Source organism: Candida theae (assembly GCF_024610275.1).
Source record: "Candida theae strain CBS 12239 chromosome Unknown scaffold23, whole genome shotgun sequence".
NCBI classification, from domain to species: domain Eukaryota; kingdom Fungi; phylum Ascomycota; class Pichiomycetes; order Serinales; family Debaryomycetaceae; genus Lodderomyces; species Lodderomyces theae.
The window spans coordinates 168400-186701 of NW_026261458.1; the positions used below are offsets into that span (position 1 = coordinate 168400).

At 39.2% G+C, this 18302-nt stretch overlaps 10 protein-coding genes across 10 annotated transcripts; 7 read left to right on the forward strand and 3 right to left on the reverse strand. All coding sequences in view use genetic code 12, as the record gives it.

Moving 5' to 3' along the window:
- Positions 1 to 92: 92 nt before the first annotated feature.
- On the reverse strand, positions 93 to 1697 carry SUB2 (ATP-dependent RNA helicase; the record flags this gene model as incomplete). The annotated part of the gene is made up of 2 exons (XM_051753557.1): positions 93 to 1162; positions 1472 to 1697. The coding sequence occupies 2 exons, from the start codon at positions 1695 to 1697 to the stop codon at positions 93 to 95; spliced, it is 1296 nt and encodes a 431-aa protein (XP_051607494.1).
- A 199-nt stretch (positions 1698 to 1896) lies between these two features.
- On the forward strand, positions 1897 to 2334 carry KGF57_004074 (uncharacterized protein; the record flags this gene model as incomplete). Its single annotated transcript, XM_051753558.1, has 1 exon — positions 1897 to 2334. The coding sequence occupies one exon, from the start codon at positions 1897 to 1899 to the stop codon at positions 2332 to 2334; it is 438 nt and encodes a 145-aa protein (XP_051607495.1).
- Positions 2335 to 2370: 36 nt separating this feature from the next.
- Positions 2371 to 3090, reverse strand: PRO3 (pyrroline-5-carboxylate reductase; the record flags this gene model as incomplete). The annotated part of the gene is made up of 1 exon (XM_051753559.1): positions 2371 to 3090. The coding sequence occupies one exon, from the start codon at positions 3088 to 3090 to the stop codon at positions 2371 to 2373; it is 720 nt and encodes a 239-aa protein (XP_051607496.1).
- Positions 3091 to 3833: 743 nt separating this feature from the next.
- On the forward strand, positions 3834 to 6191 carry KGF57_004076 (histone demethylase; the record flags this gene model as incomplete). Its single annotated transcript, XM_051753560.1, has 1 exon — positions 3834 to 6191. The coding sequence occupies one exon, from the start codon at positions 3834 to 3836 to the stop codon at positions 6189 to 6191; it is 2358 nt and encodes a 785-aa protein (XP_051607497.1).
- Positions 6192 to 6663: 472 nt separating this feature from the next.
- On the forward strand, positions 6664 to 8624 carry ATP2 (F1F0 ATP synthase subunit beta; the record flags this gene model as incomplete). The annotated part of the gene is made up of 2 exons (XM_051753561.1): positions 6664 to 6773; positions 7229 to 8624. 2 exons carry the CDS (start codon positions 6664 to 6666, stop codon positions 8622 to 8624), a joined length of 1506 nt encoding a protein of 501 aa, XP_051607498.1.
- A 299-nt stretch (positions 8625 to 8923) lies between these two features.
- On the forward strand, positions 8924 to 10383 carry STE24 (zinc metalloprotease; the record flags this gene model as incomplete). The annotated part of the gene is made up of 2 exons (XM_051753563.1): positions 8924 to 8941; positions 9004 to 10383. The coding sequence occupies 2 exons, from the start codon at positions 8924 to 8926 to the stop codon at positions 10381 to 10383; spliced, it is 1398 nt and encodes a 465-aa protein (XP_051607499.1).
- Positions 10384 to 10576: 193 nt separating this feature from the next.
- Positions 10577 to 11308, forward strand: EXM2 (Exm2p; the record flags this gene model as incomplete). Its single annotated transcript, XM_051753564.1, has 1 exon — positions 10577 to 11308. One exon carries the CDS (start codon positions 10577 to 10579, stop codon positions 11306 to 11308), a length of 732 nt encoding a protein of 243 aa, XP_051607500.1.
- Positions 11309 to 11879: 571 nt separating this feature from the next.
- Positions 11880 to 13130, forward strand: KGF57_004080 (uncharacterized protein; the record flags this gene model as incomplete). The annotated part of the gene is made up of 1 exon (XM_051753565.1): positions 11880 to 13130. One exon carries the CDS (start codon positions 11880 to 11882, stop codon positions 13128 to 13130), a length of 1251 nt encoding a protein of 416 aa, XP_051607501.1.
- A 120-nt stretch (positions 13131 to 13250) lies between these two features.
- PHR3 (1,3-beta-glucanosyltransferase) lies at positions 13251 to 14988 on the reverse strand (the record flags this gene model as incomplete). Its single annotated transcript, XM_051753566.1, has 3 exons — positions 13251 to 14585; positions 14667 to 14792; positions 14965 to 14988. The coding sequence occupies 3 exons, from the start codon at positions 14986 to 14988 to the stop codon at positions 13251 to 13253; spliced, it is 1485 nt and encodes a 494-aa protein (XP_051607502.1).
- A 584-nt stretch (positions 14989 to 15572) lies between these two features.
- Positions 15573 to 16844, forward strand: KGF57_004082 (uncharacterized protein; the record flags this gene model as incomplete). The annotated part of the gene is made up of 1 exon (XM_051753567.1): positions 15573 to 16844. The coding sequence occupies one exon, from the start codon at positions 15573 to 15575 to the stop codon at positions 16842 to 16844; it is 1272 nt and encodes a 423-aa protein (XP_051607503.1).
- Between the last annotated feature and the right edge of the window lie 1458 nt (positions 16845 to 18302).

Genomic DNA, 18302 nt, shown 5'->3' on the forward strand with positions numbered 1-18302 from the left:
ATTAAAAGCGTTTGAATTTTTCATTTTAACTGTAATACAAAGTTATACAAAAAAAAATATATAAAAAGAAGTACATTTTTATTTTTAACTCACTAAGTGTTCATGTAGGTTGATGGATCAACACCTTCTTCCGGGAACTCAGTAATCTTGACATCGAATCTGCTTTGAATCTTTTCCAAAACTTCTTCATCCTCTTTTGAGGAAACAAAAGAAATACCTAAACCTTTGGTACCGAATCTACCAGCTCTACCGACTCTGTGCAAGTATTGATCAGCTTCATTTGGCAAATCATAGTTGATGGCCAAGTTGATTCTTTCAATATCGATACCTCTACCAAAGACATCAGTTGAAACACAAATTCTTTTGTTGAACTCCTTGAATGATCTATATCTTTCAATTCTTTCTTCTTGTGGGATACCAGAGTGCACAGCAATGGAAGGGAAGTTACAAGCACACAACAACTTGTTCAATTCATTTGCTCTTTGAGTGGACTTGACAAAGATAATAACTTGATTGAATTCCAAAGAGTCCAACAAATCAGACAATTTTCTGTTCTTTTCCTTCTCCTCCAACTTGATGTAGTATTGCTGTAAACCGTGCAAGGTCAACTTAGCTTCATCATCAACATAAATCTCCAATGGGTTTTGCATAAATTTCTTACAAACTGGACGGATATCTTGAGACAAGGTAGCCGAAAACATCATGACTTGCTTTTGGTGTGGAGTAGCACGGAAAATATCTTGGACATCTCTTCTCATATCGATTGCCTCCAAAACTTTATCACACTCATCAATGACAAATGACTTGACATTGTTCAATCTGATAGCCTTGTCTTGAACCAAAGCGTGCAATCTACCAGGAGTGGCAACAACAATATGTGGGCATGTGTCCTTGTTTTTCAATTTTTCAATATCTCTCTTGATTGGGGTACCCCCATAAAAGACTTCAGTCTTGACATCTGGCATATATTTGGAGAATCTGGCATACTCATTCTTGATTTGATACGCCAATTCTCTTGTGTGACAAATGACCAAAGTGGAGATTTCGCCCGGAACTGGGTCCAATTGTTGTAAAGTGGACAAAACAAAGACGGCGGTTTTACCTAAACCGGATTTGGCTTGACATAAAACATCGGTACCCAAAATGGACTGAGGAATACAAACTTGTTGGACTGGAATTGAATGTTAGTTGGGTCGTCTTTTGGAATGTGTCGAAGAACATGCAGTTTTCTTGAGATGGACCAGAACCAGCCCACTTAAACATCAGCTAGCAAAACTGCACCGACCTAATCAAATCCTTCTTCAGGTCTCGTTAATAGGAGATAAAAAACCTGATTATGAATTTCGCAAACCATTTCAAACGATATTGCAACGTTTCTGCCCTGGCTGATGTTTGGTCATAGTAAGTACCATCAAAAGAAAACTATCCAAGTCACTTCATATTTTGTTTCAAAAAGAAAAATAGTACGCACCTTCTGATGGATGTTCAAAACCGCAATCCCCAATAGCTCTCAACAATTCGGGCTTCAACAAAAAGTCTCTGAAACCGGTGGCGTGAATACCAACGTAAGAACCTTTTTTATCAGCCTCTTTATCATTGGTGGCCTCGCCATCACCACCAGCTTGAGTGGTGGTTGGTACGGCAATTTCTTCCGAGTCAGAATAGTCTAACAATTCTTCTTGACCTTCGTGAGACATGTTAATGAGATGTATTGAGTACTTGGTATGTGTCAGATGAAGATTAATATCAATCGACTGTCAGTAGTAGTGTTAGATTTCTTTTGGGTTGTCGTTTTTTATTTTTTTTTCTGTTGTTGTTGAAATTTTTCAGACAAGTCGTGCATTAGTGCACAGATTGACAAACACCATATATTGTAACTATCTCCAGCAAAAAGAAATGGCCCTTCGAGCAGACAACTTCAGTAGAGAAGCAAAGATGTTGAGAAATAACTTTAGAGTTAGACCAGTGGTATATACCTTGGCTCAGGTCAACAGAAGAGCCTTCACTAACACTACAGCTAAATTTTTCTTTGACAAAGCACCATCACCAGAGCAACAAGAACAAGCATTTAGCAAGGTTAAAAAGATTTTGTCAGAGAACCCAGAATTGATGCAATTGACAGTTGAGTTTAAGGAATTGTTGAGCAGAAAGGGTCTCTTGTCCTCGGGAAAGCCATCGATCACTCAAATGATGAAATTATTGGCCGACAAGGAAGTGAGAGAACATGGTGCTAAATTGAAAAAGTTTTTGGACTCGCAAGAGACGGGATTGACTCAAGAAGAGTTGGCAACGTTAACTGGTGCTTACATGTTTCAAAACAAGGATCTCAAATAGAATGTACATAGATGAAACTTGAATAAAAAGAGAAGCTTACTTCTTGGCAAAGGAAGCTGAAATGTTTGCTGCTTCTTCAATACCTCTGGCAATTGTACTTCTCAATGCACCATCCTCCATTTTCAACAAGCCTCCAATAGTGGTTCCTCCTGGTGTACAAACTTTGCTTTTCAATGCGGCGGGATGGTCCCCCGTTTCAATCAACATCTTTGCCGTTCCTTCCATCACTTTTGCAGCGGAGATCCTTGCCACATCATACGACATACCCATTCTCACTGCTCCATCAATCATCGACTCCATCATCAATAGACAAAATGCAGGACCGGAACCAATCAATGAGGTGGCGATATCCATATTCTTTTCTGGAATGGTGACAGTCAATCCAATGGGCTCAATCAACTTCTTTACAAGGTCTTGTTGGTCCTTGGTTACTGCCGGTGCAAATGAAATTGCCGCAGTTCCACATCCGTACCTGGCAGGTGTATTGGTCATAACTTTGGCAACATATTTGGTGAATATAGACAACTCTTTGATAGTGACACCAGCCATCAATGAGATCACGAGTTGGTCGCCAGTGAGTGAATCTTTGACCTGTTCGTAAACCTCCTCGTACATAAATGGTTTGAGACCCAAGATGATAACATCAGCTTCCTTCACAGCTTTACGATTGTCATCGACATTCGACGACAATTGAACAATTGGTTCGTCTTTAAATTGCTTTGACAAAGCTTCTGGTTCGGCAGTGCAGAGAATCATCTTTTTTGGAAAGGGTTCAAATTTTGATTTCAAAATGGCCGAAGTTACGGCGGAACCCATTACACCGCACCCCAACACAGTAATTGTATAATCTTTCATTCCGGATTGAATGTAGTTTGCTTTTGAGTAGTGGAGATTCTTTTAAAACTTGGATAAACTCGGTATACTTTTCCTTTTTAATTGGGGTTTGAAAAATTTCAACGAAGATTGTTGACTCATTACACAAAAGATGTATTTTAATTCTATTCTTTTTTTTTTTTGATATCCCACAAACAATTCGTTTCGCTTTATCTTTCCGCATTGGGAACTCTAAGTGGAAATCAGTTGATTCTTCTTCCTTTTTTTTTTTTCAAGGAGAACACCGGAAAGATTAGTCTACCCTACAACAACCAATTAGCAGCATCTCAGTCAAGAAGAGAATTCTAACTTTGATAGTTCTATTGGAACCTACTGTGAAGTGTTTATCTGCAAGTCTTGCTAGTTAGTTCACAGCAACTAGGAAATTGAAAGATAGAAAAGGAGAGAAGGAAGCAAGAAAAAAAAAAATAAAAAAATAAAAAAAAAAAAAAAAAACCGTCTGATTCAGAGACGTTGCAAAAATTAGACGGAATTCTAAAGAAAGGAGGGTGTTTGCAAACACAGAATTTTATTGTACAGACTTACTTCTATTGCTGAAAGTTCGTTGTCGCTTGCATTGTCAGATTTGATTGACACCCATATTGTGACCATTTGCTTGACTTGAAATGTCCAAATTTGATAAAAGTCTTTTGACTCCGTGTCCAACTTTACGTCCTTCCGAGGCAGAGTTTATGGATCCGATTGGATACTTATCCAGTGGTCCCATATCGGAATTGGGTAAGAAGTATGGTATTGTCAAAATTGTGCCTCCCGAGGACTGGAGACCCAGTTTTCAAATTTCGGCATCTTTCAAGTTTCACGTGAGACAACAAGTCATCAGTGACTTGGGGATTACCACTAGATCAAGAAAGTTCTTTAGGGAGAGCATCAATAGGTTTTTGAATATGAGAAGAAAGCGGTTATTGAAGCTATATTTCAAGATTGAGGGCAAGAAAATTCACTATTACGATTTATACGTGCTTGTGGAGAAATTAGGTGGCTTTCAAGCGATGGACAAGTCAAAATGGCAACAAGTGAATGCCACTTTTGGTGTTGACCTGAAATCTAGGGTGATTGAATTGGAGTATAATGCCTCCATCAAACACTACGCCAATTTTTTGAAGTTTAATAAATCAGTTGAATTTCCTGATAGTGATTCAGATAGCGAATCTGAAAACTGTGTTGTATGCGGAGACAATGATGACCCTCAAGAGACTTTGCTTTGTGATAACTGTGACCACGCTTTCCACATGAAATGTTTGAATCCACCATTGGACCAGATCCCAGCAACGAATTGGTATTGTGACAAGTGCCTTGTTGGGACTGGGGAATATGGATTTGAGGAGCATCCCGAGATTAAGTACACCATCCCTGAATTTTACCAAATGTGTAAAGAGTTTGATGAAAAATTTGCCCAGGAGTACAATGATGGGAAGAGGCCAACTTTGAACGAACTAGAGGAAAAATTTTGGAACTTTGTGGATATTGAAAAGTCAGATTTGGAAGTGTTGTATGGAGCAGATATACATAACTTGAAACCGGGTGAAATAAGTGGGTTCCCAATGGTGAACACACCAGGACTAGATGTGGCCAATGCCGAGAATCGATTCTACATTAATCATCCGTACAATCTCACAAAGTTGCCATTTGCCAAAGGGTCACTACTTAATTACATCAACACGTCAATATCGGGCATGACTGTGCCGTGGATTTACATTGGCTCACTCCTTTCAACGTTCTGTTGGCATGTTGAAGATCATTACACATTGTCAGCCAATTACTGTCACTTTGGTGCCACCAAAAAATGGTATGGGATACCTTCCTCTCATGCTGATCAATTTGAGGCCTTGATGAGAAAATCTGCCCCAGACTTGTTCAAGAAGCAACCGGATCTATTGCACCAATTAGTCACGCTAATAAACCCCGCTGAGTTGGTGCGGAACGGAATCCCATGCGTTTATGCTGATCAAGGACCGAGAGAATTTGTGATTACGTATCCAAGAGTTTACCATGCCGGATTCAATAGTGGCTTCAACTTTAATGAAGCCGTTAATTTCGCCATGGATGATTGGTTAGAGTTTGGAGAGCGATCAGTGTTCGATTACAGGCCGATTAAGAAGGAGGATGTTTTTAATTATTATGAGCTTGTGGAGAATATTTTGAAAGATTTCAACCATCATTCGAAAAGTGGGAATGTGAATTTGGCAAAGAGGAGTATAAGCGTGCTCGAGAGGTTTTTGAGTCAGCAAGAGAGACTTTTGGATCATGCAAGGTTCAAGAATGTGGACATTGCATACAGGCCAAAGACTTACAAGAAACGGCGATTCGATTTGGAGCAAAATGGTGAGGTTGGAGACGAGGAGGAAGATTTGTGTTTTAATTGCAAAACTCATTTGGGATATCAATATTGCGAGTTGGATGATTCCTTTGATGAAAATGGCAAAGAAGCAACTGAAGAAGTAAAGCGTGAAGATATTCCAATTACACACAACGACCAGCTTCTTACTCCAGAAGTCTCGCCACAAGAAATGGTTCTGAAGGATTCTTCCCATTTTAAGGCAAGCGAGGTATCCAAGTCATCCAGCTCTAAGCAACTACAAACCGTTACTAAATCTGCTTGTATGATGGATGAATTTGACGAATTGATTTCAGAAGCACGAAAGAGATCTTGCGAGCCAGAAGAGGAGTCTGAGTGCAAGAGGCGAAAGTCAAAGAGATTATCGTCGTTGGAAGAGCAGCAATTTCAGAAGCAAGAGATATGTACGCACATAAAAGAAAAGACCAACGGAATGAGAAGGATGAGTCACAAGAAGAGGAGGAGCAAGACTGAGATCAATGAGCCAAAGAAGTTTTGCTTACAATGTACTTTGAAATCTGATCAAGCACCAGGTGGTATTAAAGTTATCTACCAAAATTATCCCCAGCAATTGAGACAAATTATTGATGAAGCAAAGTTCAAAGTCAATTCAATACCAGTTGTATAGTTATGTAGGCCATGAAACAATTACTTTTTTTCCATTTCATTTTCGTTCCATGTTTATAGTTTGCAAAGTGAGTTGCAAAAATGCAGTTGGTAGCGGTTGTGTTCATGGCTGATTGCACACTAACTTACAATGAATCCGTTGATTTCATTGGCCAGACGGAAATATTTATTTATTTTTTTTTTTTTCTCTCTTTTCCATTGGTGTGTGTGTGTAGAGTAACAGAAATGGTAGCAGCACTCTTTTTTTCCACCCAATAAAATTTAACTGTACTAGTCAATATGTGCGTTTTATTGTACTGTGTGTATGAAACAAAAAAAAAAAAAATTATCAACGACTTTAAAAGCTTTCAACAATTTTTTTTTTCTCTCTCTCTCTCTCTCTCTCTTCCTGATATTTTCACTCTTCAGTAACGTTTTATTTGACTACAGCATTTTGCCATCAGATAGCCAGAGTTTTGTTCTAAACTATAACGATGGTGTTGCCAAGATTATTTAATGCTACGTCGCGTACTGCTGTACAAGCAGCCAGATCATCCACCAGATCTTTAGCCACTGCTGCTAAAGCTGCTGATGGTAAAGTCAGGTATGTTTTCCGATTCACATTCTGAAAAAGAATCAATTCAATCTAGGAAGTCAATTTCCATGAGGCCAATTGGTTGTAATGGAGTGACCCATTGGAACGTAGTCCACTTGTCATTGGCCAATTTGGTGCAAATTGAGTTTCGGAGCATACGTGGGGTTCACTTACAGTAGGGAACTTTGTGAGAGACAGACGATCAGCTTCCAAGTTGACATTGCCCTCATCTCACTATCATCACGTTAATTGTGGCACCACACTGAATCCAATTGATGTTGTCCCTCTTGTCGGCATTCACTTTAATGTCGTCCCCTCATTGGACGATGCTGGGACAATTTTTTTTTTTGGTCTGCGGTACACGTCCGTGAAAAATTTCCAACCGTCCAACAAATGAACCCATTGAATTGAGCTAGATTCTTTCCTCATTTCAGCGCACAATACTAACAAACTTATCTCTTTAGAGCTGTTATTGGTGCCGTCGTTGATGTCCAATTCGAAGAAGGAAACTTGCCAGCTATTTTGAACGCTTTGACCTTGAAGAACGGTAAACAAGACTTGGTTTTGGAAGTCGCTCAACATTTGGGTGAAAACACCGTTAGGGCAATTGCTATGGATGGTACTGAAGGTTTGGTTAGAGGTACTTCCGTCACTGACACTGGTGCCCCAATCTCTGTCCCAGTTGGTAGAGGTACCTTGGGTAGAATCATCAATGTTACTGGTGACCCAATTGATGAAAGAGGTCCAATTGAGTGTAAAAAGAGAAACCCAATCCACGCTGAACCACCTTCATTCATTGAGCAATCTACTGCTGCTGAAGTTTTGGAAACCGGTATCAAGGTTGTCGATTTGTTGGCCCCATACGCCAGAGGTGGTAAGATTGGTTTGTTCGGTGGTGCCGGTGTCGGTAAGACCGTCTTTATCCAAGAATTGATTAACAACATTGCCAAGGCTCATGGTGGTTTCTCAGTCTTTACCGGTGTCGGTGAAAGAACCAGAGAAGGTAACGATTTATACCGTGAAATGAAGGAAACAGGTGTTATCAACTTGGAAGGTGACTCCAAGGTCGCTTTGGTCTTTGGTCAAATGAACGAACCACCTGGAGCTAGAGCTAGAGTTGCTTTGACCGGTTTGACCATTGCCGAGTACTTCAGAGATGAAGAAGGTCAAGATGTCTTGTTGTTCATTGACAACATTTTCAGATTCACCCAAGCTGGTTCAGAAGTGTCTGCCTTGTTGGGTCGTATTCCATCCGCTGTTGGTTATCAACCAACTTTGGCCACCGATATGGGTCTTTTGCAAGAACGTATTACCACCACCAAGAAGGGTTCAGTCACCTCAGTCCAAGCCGTTTACGTGCCAGCTGATGATTTGACCGATCCTGCTCCAGCCACCACCTTCGCTCACTTGGATGCCACCACTGTGTTGTCCAGAGGTATTTCTGAATTGGGTATCTACCCAGCTGTCGATCCATTGGACTCCAAGTCAAGATTGTTGGATGCTGCTGTTGTTGGTCAAGAACATTACGATGTTGCCACCGGTGTCCAACAAACTTTACAAGCTTACAAGTCTTTACAAGATATCATTGCTATCTTGGGTATGGATGAATTGTCAGAACAAGATAAATTGACCGTCGAGAGAGCTCGTAAGATTCAAAGATTCTTGTCTCAACCATTTGCTGTCGCTGAAGTCTTCACTGGTATCCCAGGTAAATTAGTCAGATTGTCTGAAACTGTCAAATCATTCAAGGAAGTCTTGGCCGGTAAGTACGACAACTTGCCAGAAAATGCTTTCTATATGGTTGGTGGTATCGAAGATGCTGTTGCCAAGGCTGAAAAGATGGCTTCTGAAGCTAAGTAAAGAGTGCATCAGTAGGTTTAAAAAGATATAGCACACATATATATATATATATATATTCATAGCTACTAAGGTTTTAGACTTTTTTGGTTAACAAAAATGAAAATAAAATGAATACAGAATTATAGAACGGGGAGATTGTAGAAGAGGAGATGATTCGGTAGTGTTGATGGACTCTTTGTTGTACAGCATCAAAAATTGAGGCTGGTACGCGAAAAAAAAAGAAAAAAAAAAAAAAGATACAACAGAGTGGCCAAAAAGTTTCTTGCTCACATTTGTATAGCTCTATCAAAGGAAAGACCATGGTTTCAATAGTAGATGTATGTTGAGGCAACTACCCTATCTAGCCCATTAGAAATTAATTACTAACCTCAGCAACCAGTCATTGTCATTCTTAGATAGTCCCAAAATCAATTGGAAGTTGATCATTGCCGGATTTACAGTTGGTCAATATGTGTTTGAAACTTATCTCGATTATAGACAGTACCAGGTCTTAAAGAACAAATCGCCACCGGCATCCATAAAAGCAGAAGTAGATCAAGCCACTTTTGACAAATCACAGAAATATTCCCGTTCAAAAGCGAAATTTTCCATTTTTTCATCCACGTTTGGCTTGTTGCAAAACTTGGCGATTTTGCACTATGACTTTTTGCCCAAACTTTGGACTAAAAGTGGAGCTGTTATGGATGCGATAAGTTTCCTCTTGCCCAAATTCATGGGCGGTGTCATTACTCAATCAATTCTTTTCGTGTTCAATTTCCTGGTGATTAGCACCATTGTTGGTTTGCCCTTGAGTTATTATAGTAATTTTGTCTTGGAAGAAAAATATGGTTTCAACAAGCAAACGATTGGATTGTGGATTACTGACAAGTTGAAAGGTATTGCGCTTACTCTCGTTTTGGGATCTCCAGTTATTGCTGGTGTGTTGAAGATTATCGACTATTTTGGCAACTCTTTCATTTTCTACTTGATGGGATTCTTTTTGTTTGTGAACTTGGTTGCGATGACGATTGTTCCTACTTTGATAATGCCTTTATTCAACAAATTCACCCCGTTGGAAGATGGAGAATTAAAGACAGCTATTGAAGCCTTGGCCTCAGCACAGAAATTCCCATTACAAAAGTTGCAAGTCATTGATGGATCAAAACGTTCTTCCCATTCGAATGCTTACTTTACTGGTTTACCATGGAGTAAACAAATTGTTTTATTCGACACTTTGATTGAGCATAACACAACTGAGGAAACGGTTGCGGTGTTGGCGCATGAAATTGGCCATTGGAGATTGAACCATATTCCCAAAATGCTTGCCATGCAACAGGCCCATTTTTTCATAATCTTTTCCTTGTTCTCAGCTTTTGTAAATAACAAATCTTTGTACGCCTCATTTGGATTCTACAGCCAACAGCCAATCTTGATTGGTCTCATGCTTTTTAGTGACATCTTGCAGCCATTGGAGTGTGTCTTGACTTTTGTTCAAAATTTGGTGTCGAGAAAACACGAATACGATGCTGACAAATATGCATATGATTGCGGATACTCCGAGGAATTAAGTAGATCTTTGATCAAGTTGTCAAACAAGAACTTGTCAAGTATGAATGCCGACTGGTTGTACTCCTCATTCCATTACTCGCACCCAATCTTACCTGAAAGATTGAGTGCATTAGGTTATGTTTCCAAGGAAAAGATTGGTTCAGGTGATTTAAAACCAGAGGGCTTTGAGGATGTTGAAATTACTAAGGAAAAACAGGAGAAGCAGGAATAGATTTTACGTATACTATATCTTTTGTATATGTATCGATATTTTTAATTGATTTCGTAGACATAAGAACAGAGAAAAAGAAAAAAAAAAAAACAAAAAAAGCAAAAGGTGCACAATAATCACGATACAAATTCATCTCTTCAAACGACACCCAACAGCAACAAACACCTAACGTTTCGAATAACCAATTCATATCATGGCAGAAGAGCAGCGAAGGCAGATTGAACAGCTAATGGGGAGACATTCGCAGCTGCTGTCAATACGACATTATCGAGATCCTGACATGACATCACCACAAGTATGCAAGGCATTTGTGGTGGGTATTTGCCCTCACGATCTATTCGTAGGGACCAAATCTGACTTGGGCAAGTGTCCCAGCCTACATCTACAGAAACACAAATTGGAGTATGAGTACAAGACAAGGAAATTGGGTCAAAACTTCCCTGAAATGGAGGCTGAGTACTTTGACATTCTACAGACGTACATACGAGATCTTGATCGGACTATATCTGTGGCGCAAAAGAGATTGGAACACACCCCGGAGGAGAAAGAAAAGATTGCCCAGATCACAAAGGATCTAGACGAGTTGGATATAGAGATTGGGTTGATGATTCAGGAGTTGAATTATTTGATCAAGTTGAACCAGAGTGAGCTGGAGGATCAAACTTTGAAAATTATTGACTTGTCGATTAAGTTGAACCAAAAGTCCAAGGAAAGAGAAGTTGCTAGTAAGCAAGCAAGGAATGTGATTGAGAATGTCGGTCAAACCTCGCAGCAAAAATTGCAAGTGTGTGATGGATGTGGTGCGTATTTGTCTCGACTAGATAACGATAGACGGTTGGCTGATCATTTCATTGGAAAGATTCACTTGGGATACGTTCAGTTGCGACGTGCGTACAATGAGATGAAAACCAGGATGCGTAAGTAGCTTTATAGTAGGAGAGTGGAATATAGAGTCTCGATGAGTTGAGTCGTCTCCGTAATTGAGTATAAATACACTTCTTCTTCTCCTTCTTCTCCTTCTTCTTCTTCTTCTTCTTTAAGTTCTTTATTGTGTGGGGGGATGGCTTGTTGTTGCCTCTCCAACCAGGTGGATGATTGCATGATACCGTTGAAACAAGATCTTGTAAGTGGAGAATTTGCACCAAAAAAGAAAGAAGGGGTTGAAGAAGGCGGTAGCTCATTTTGGTCTACAACCCGCACTGTAAACAATAGAGTGTTGGTAAAAGCCTTACGCACTAAAAAGATTTTTGTGGTCAGATTGACAGATACGGGTCATTCTTTCGTAAAATCTTCAACAATCATTACTTCACCACATTCATTGCCATATTGAATGTACACTTTTCTATTTTCCCCCATCCAGATTGACGGCAACCACCTTTCTAAGTAGAGAAAAGACTATGAAAAAGTATCAGCTTATTGGCCGGAAGCTGAACAATAGGTTCCCCAACAAAAAAGAAGCCATCAATTATCCTACACTACATTTACATTCCTTACCCATGGAAATACTACTACGAATATTCCGATCTTTACATTCCGATAAACAACCTTTGCTACCAGTGGCAAGAGTCTGTCGAAACTTTTATCATATTGTGTGCAAGTATTTCATTTATCGTGAAATTCAGTTCAAGACATCTGAGGAGTTTTTTAAATTTGCCAGTCACCATTTAACCACAGAAGTCAGTAGCAAGATCAACTATCTTGAGACTGTCACTTTTGTCAACCCTCAAGTGAAGAAAACGTCAAACCAGAGCATCAATATAGCAGGCAGTTATGCAGTGGAGTCAAACAGTCGAACCAAGGACACATTGAGTTATACAGAGTTCTTATCCACATTGAAGAGCTTGTTCAGTCATGCTTATGGGTTAAAATGTGTGCGGTTTATTGAGATTGCTCCCGAATTTGCATTTCCTTTAGATTTCAAACAAAAAACATCAACGAGTTTATTTAAGCGTAAAGTGACAAAGAGGAAAAGACGGCTCGGGAAATTGGTATTGAGACCACAATCGGGCTGGTCTATTCCGCTAAAAGATATACACTTGTCGTTATTTTGCGAATATTTTGACTCCATCGATGAGTTGCACTTGGTTGACTTTATCATTGATCAACCCATTAATGTTAATATCAAGGTTGAGAAAGTGGTGTTTCAGTCTTGTTCATATTCCATAAAAAAAGTCAAATCACCCAGTCCATTGTTTAAAGATGTGTCGGTTTTGGAATTACAAGGGCTCACCAGCTCAATGCAACTTTCTTTGATTGATTTGGTCAAGCTCAACAACAAGTTGAACACATTGATACTTGATTTGAACTCCAGTGTTTTTTACTTGAATGGAGAGTTTAACTTTACCAAATTTAATCCCTTCTTTCGTCTCTTGTGCTCAGGAGGAGGAGGTTATGCCAATATGAAGACGCTAGTGTTGAAGAATTTCGATTTATTCAACTATCTCAAACACGACGATTTGCACGAGGATGTTGATTCCTGGATAGAGCCCCCGACGAATAACTTTGAGACGTTTATCAAGTATGTCTCCTTTATCCCCAACTTGATTATTACATTGAAGAAAACCCCAGTGAGAGTAAACACTTGCAAAAAATGCGGATTCAAGAAACAACAACTGGATAAATTGATTGAAACATTGACACGCCAAGAGTGGGAAATCTTCTTGAAGCCATTGGAATTGCAAGATAACAATTTGAAGATACAACTGCATGATGCTGTTGATCTACACACTGTTTCAGAATACGATTAGAGTAAAGAGGAGGATAATAAATGGTGGTGGTGCTAATTTGATGTCAGTTTTCTGGGCATTTCAAGTACAAGATTAGTCAATTGTGCTTCATGTATCACGAATAAATTGATGTACAACAATTTATGTAAAAATACTAGTCCAAAAGCTTTTAACTGAATCGGTTACTTTATGGATAGTATCCACAATTACATTGGGTTTTGCTTCATGGTCCTTGTCATCATTTTTCCAGTAGTCCCCATCATGCTGCAGCTCATTTGGAGGCGTTGTTTCTTGACTCTTGTGTTTCAGTGACTCGTGAGCTTTATCTGCGGTTTGTTTTTCACCATCATTCGTTTTGTGTGGGGCATCATATGTGCTCCTTTCCAGCAGCTCTTTGTCATCAATCCTGCTACTGTCTTCAATTTCAAAGTCCACGACCACATCTATTTCATGAATGGTATTGTACACTTCGCCATTTGGCTGATAAAAGACCCTACTTGTTTGCAATTCACTCTTGTCCAAATGCACAAATTTTCCACGTTCAACATGCACTCCAGTGTCAATCATAATATCAACAATTGTCTCTGGAACTCCTTTTGAGATATCCAAGTTGGGATACACGTCGTTGCATCTTGGAATCGTTGACTGAGACTGCTTGATCCGCGATTGTATTTCTTTGGCATTCTTCTTCATCGCCTCGACAATAAAGTTGTAATCCAATTCTGGGATTGAGTCGAATTTATGTTTCAATTGCAGAAAGTCCCTCAATAATTTGACATCACCATTGCGCAATATTTCCACAAGACCGTAATTGTTTGCCTCTTGAGTGAATTCATAAATCAATCCGCCATTGAACACATCTATCATGTCATTTGTGTACAAAACTGGGACCTCATCAAAGTTTCTTGGCAAGACCTCATTACATCCGTATTCGGAGAAAAACACTGGCTTGGTGTACCCCTTATAGTCGTTCACCAAGATATTGTATCCACTACTGTAGAAAGTTTGATCACCGCACCATTGGTATGAGTTTACTCCATAGAAATCAACACTTTCCATCAAGTTATGATCGGCACATTCGAGATACTTGGCAAGCGGGATTCGATAGTTCAAATCATCAGCAGCAGAGTATCCAACAGGTATAGGCCGAGGGGAGTTCTTGTTGATGTAGCTCTTGATATCCCTCACAACCGCTTTGATGTATGGTGCTGATACAGATGCAGAGATGGGATCATTGATGACTTCATTACCAGCAACAAAGCCCAACGTGTTGTTGTAAAATGAAAATTGTTGGACGATTTTGAATACATTTTCAAAGTAAAACAAATTGTAACTGGTCCATGGTTCATACCTATTCAAATGGTGATTGGGCAAGGGTGAATTCACGTCTAGAACCAAATACATTCCTGCTGATGCTAGCATTGTCATACATTTATCATGATTCAAGTCGGGGTTTACTGAATAGATGCGGATAGTCTTCAACAAAGTAGATGAACATGTTAGTATGGGAGATTTACTTGTCTATTGCGTCTTTTGATCAACACAAGTTGTACATACGTTGATTCCTAGCTCTTGAAACAATATGATATCCCTGGCACATTGGACGGGATCAGATAATGGATCCTTGATTTTGGAAACTGCGGATGAGCCTCCTGGCTGGTAGTCTATTCCCTTGATATAAAACTAGAAGAAAATAGGTTAGCACATGTGTGCATATATATATATGTACGCGATAATATATTATAGTTCAGCTAAGACGTACTGGCTCTTTGGTGACACTGTTGACAAAGTAGTGTCCGTGGATTGTTATTGGATGTACATTAGCTGATATGAAGCATGAAGCTGTTAGAAACACAGTGATGAGTTTCAAGAGAAACATTTGGCTTGTTTAGAAGTGTGAAGTGGGAAGTTGGAAGTGGAGCAATGGAACTAGAGCTTTCCTTGAGAAAACTTTGGGATAAAATTGATGGGCATAGTTTATTTTGTTATTTAAAAGCTGCAAAAAATAAAAGAAAAAAATTGTCGGATTAGGAACAAACCAGAGCAAAGACGTTTTCTACACAAGAATAAAACTGCTTGAGGAAGTAAAAACTAGGTAAGCTTTTTGAATTTATAAAGATCTTTTCGTTGGGGTGTGTTTTTCTAATATGTAGTAGAGTGAAGTAACCACTTCAGCTTTGGTGACATGTACTTGTTGCATTCTTTATTACTTACAGGTAGCGCCATCATATGTAATAAATCCGCTAAAATTGCTTCTTTTGTTTGACAGTGTGGGGGTGGAGGGGAAAGAGAGGGGGGGGGGAACAATAACCTCTGCACATGCAAAAAATAAAATAGTTGATACTTAAATCCGAGCATCACCTGGCCTATTTCAGAACTTCATTTTTGGAAGTAGATAAAAGCTTGACACTCGTTATCTTGGGCTTCTCTAGCACTCATAGCGCAATCTTTCACATAGCTACCATGACATTTTCCAATAGTGATCTCAACAAATTAAACAAACGCCTTGATGTGATACTCGAGGACGTTACAACTTCCAAACAAAGCGAAGAACCGCCTCTTGTGGCACCAGCATGTACTATTGGAGTAACGCAGAAGGACAAAACCGTTTACCTCAATACTAAAGGAGTAACAAATCTCGATACCAAGCAGCCTTCAACCAATGATCACTTATACGCGTTTTATTCTTGTACTAAATCGTTGACAGTTATGGGGGCTTTGATATTGTATGAGAGGGGTCAATTGGATTTAGATACTCCAGTGTCAAAGTACTTTCCTGAAATTTCCACAGTTGGGGTTCTCGAGCCAGGAATTGTTGACAAGAAAACAGGTGACTTCAAAAAGCCTTTGCTGTTACCCAAGACTCAAGTAACAGCAAGACATTTGATGACACACACAGCTGGTTTCTCATATGGGTTTATCCATCCTGATTATTTTACCTTGATCACAAAAGGGAAACCAAGATTAGATGCAGCGAACCCGACTTTAGAGTTTTTCTTACACAAGACACCATTGGTGTTTGAACCAGGTACAAATTGGATGTATGGACATAGTATCGATTGGTTGGGTTTTGTTATTGAAAAAATATCGGGTCAGAAATTGGGGGAGTTTTTGAAAAAGGAGATTTTTGACCCGATTGGTATGAGCTCATGTGCATTCCATCAGAATAGCTACGATAATATGAATCGAGTTCACTATAGAAAGCAAGATGGTACATTGAAGTTGCAAGAAAAGTTCGGCTTACCTTTGAACCCTAATTTGGATTTGGGTGGTCAAGGATGTTTTGGAACAGTTGGAGATTATTTGAAGTTTATACGAGTTTGGTTAAATTTTGGCTACAGTCCCGATGGCAACAAGAGAATCTTGTCAGAAAAGACAGTTGAATATGCGGTACAGAATCATTTACCTGAAAATGTTGAGTTGGAATTCGTTGGATTGGCACACAATTTTGTGGATGATGATGCGCCAGGTAAACTGCAAGATGGATGGACACTCACTGGAAATGCATACAATTCGAATCAATTGCCAAGTGGTAGACCCAAGGGAACTTTATATTGGGGTGGATTGGCAAATTTGCTGTATTGGATTGATTTCAAGAATGGAATTGGTGGGTTTTTTGCTGTGCAAGTATTGCCATATATGGATGAATATGTTGTTCCATATATCGCAAAATTTGAATCTGAGGTCTATGCCGTTGTTGACGGAGAAGACAATCAAGTTCCATCCAAATTGTAGAGTTGGTCTTGCCATGAAGGAGAGGTGCATTCAACTGAACCTGGCAGGATCTGCATAAGGCGACAAACTATGATCCAAAGAGCCGCAGAATAGAACATATATTTTAGACATTGACAAGTAATGTCATAGAAATATGCAGCAACTACCGGTCAGAATATCGAAGATATAAAGAGGGAATTTTCACTTGGAATAATGCATCTTTTATATGTATTCAGAGATTGGTTATTTAAACATATTTCACTTTCTACGCCAATGCAACTTTTACCCCGACATCTCAAATCCCATACGAGATCACAAGATCTTCTAACATTCACAATACAAATTAAAAAGAAACAAAAAGCTTTCGCAGTAATTACATCCCAAGCAGAATCTTGCATAACTTCTCATTCAAGTGCCAAACTGTACTTTAGTGTCAGATTCAGCAGGTGAGCCAACATCTTCTTCTTCCTCTTGATTGTACATCAATTCCAAATCATCAGTCTCCCCGTCTATCAATCGAACAACCATTTTGACTACCTAAATATATGGAGTGCGTGTTTATAATTACTTCACCTTCAAAGAGACTTGGTAGAACCGTTATTCAACTCCGTCGCTATGAGACTTCACTGACTCTGAACTCAGTGTTGATCCTTGGAGCAGTTTTCAACTGATCTATCTTCTCTCTAAGTTTCCATAGGTACTGAGTTTTGAGAGTGTAAGCCCTCATGTTTCCTCTTTCTTTGCTTCGGAAGAAGTACATCGTCTTGGCAATGTTCGACTATCAATTGTCATTGCTTATTCTGACTTTTCACCTCTCTAAATAAAACGATCCATATTCTTTGAAACTACTCAATGGAACTGAGGGGAGAGAGAGAGAGAGAGAGAGAAATAGCCAGCAATATAGACGCAAAACTTTCAAACTCTCTCAAAGAAACAACTATGCTAGATCAATTCAGCCACTTTAAAGATTGAGTGTTTTTACACGGGGTCCCCGAAAACTGCACGAACTTATTTCGTAGACACGTTACCAATAAGGATTGCTTCATAAGTACACGTGAAATGAAAGAAAAACTTAATCCCGGATAAAACATTAATTTTACCTGTAAATGTATTAATTCTCACGTAGTGAAATGCAACTGTCCGTGACTGTGTCTTTTGTTTATTCATTCACGATCAACTGGCTGAAAATTGTTGATGCGCTTTCGCTATTTTAAATGCAGTTAGTTATATATCCCTTCTTCAACCTAGCTCGACAAGTTTGAATGCTCAGAGGTCTTCAAATGATGCCTTTTTTTTGGCTAGCTTGTTGTAGGTGGCATAAGGTCGTATACAATGATATAAGCGCTTTATTACTCTTTGGGGATTTTGAAAATTTTGAAGAAATTCAGCGTAAAGCTCTGTGCGCCAATTCTCTTCTCTACTACTTTTTCTTTGATACAATTCAAAATCACACAGTCGTCAAATTCTTTGCTGTCCCAC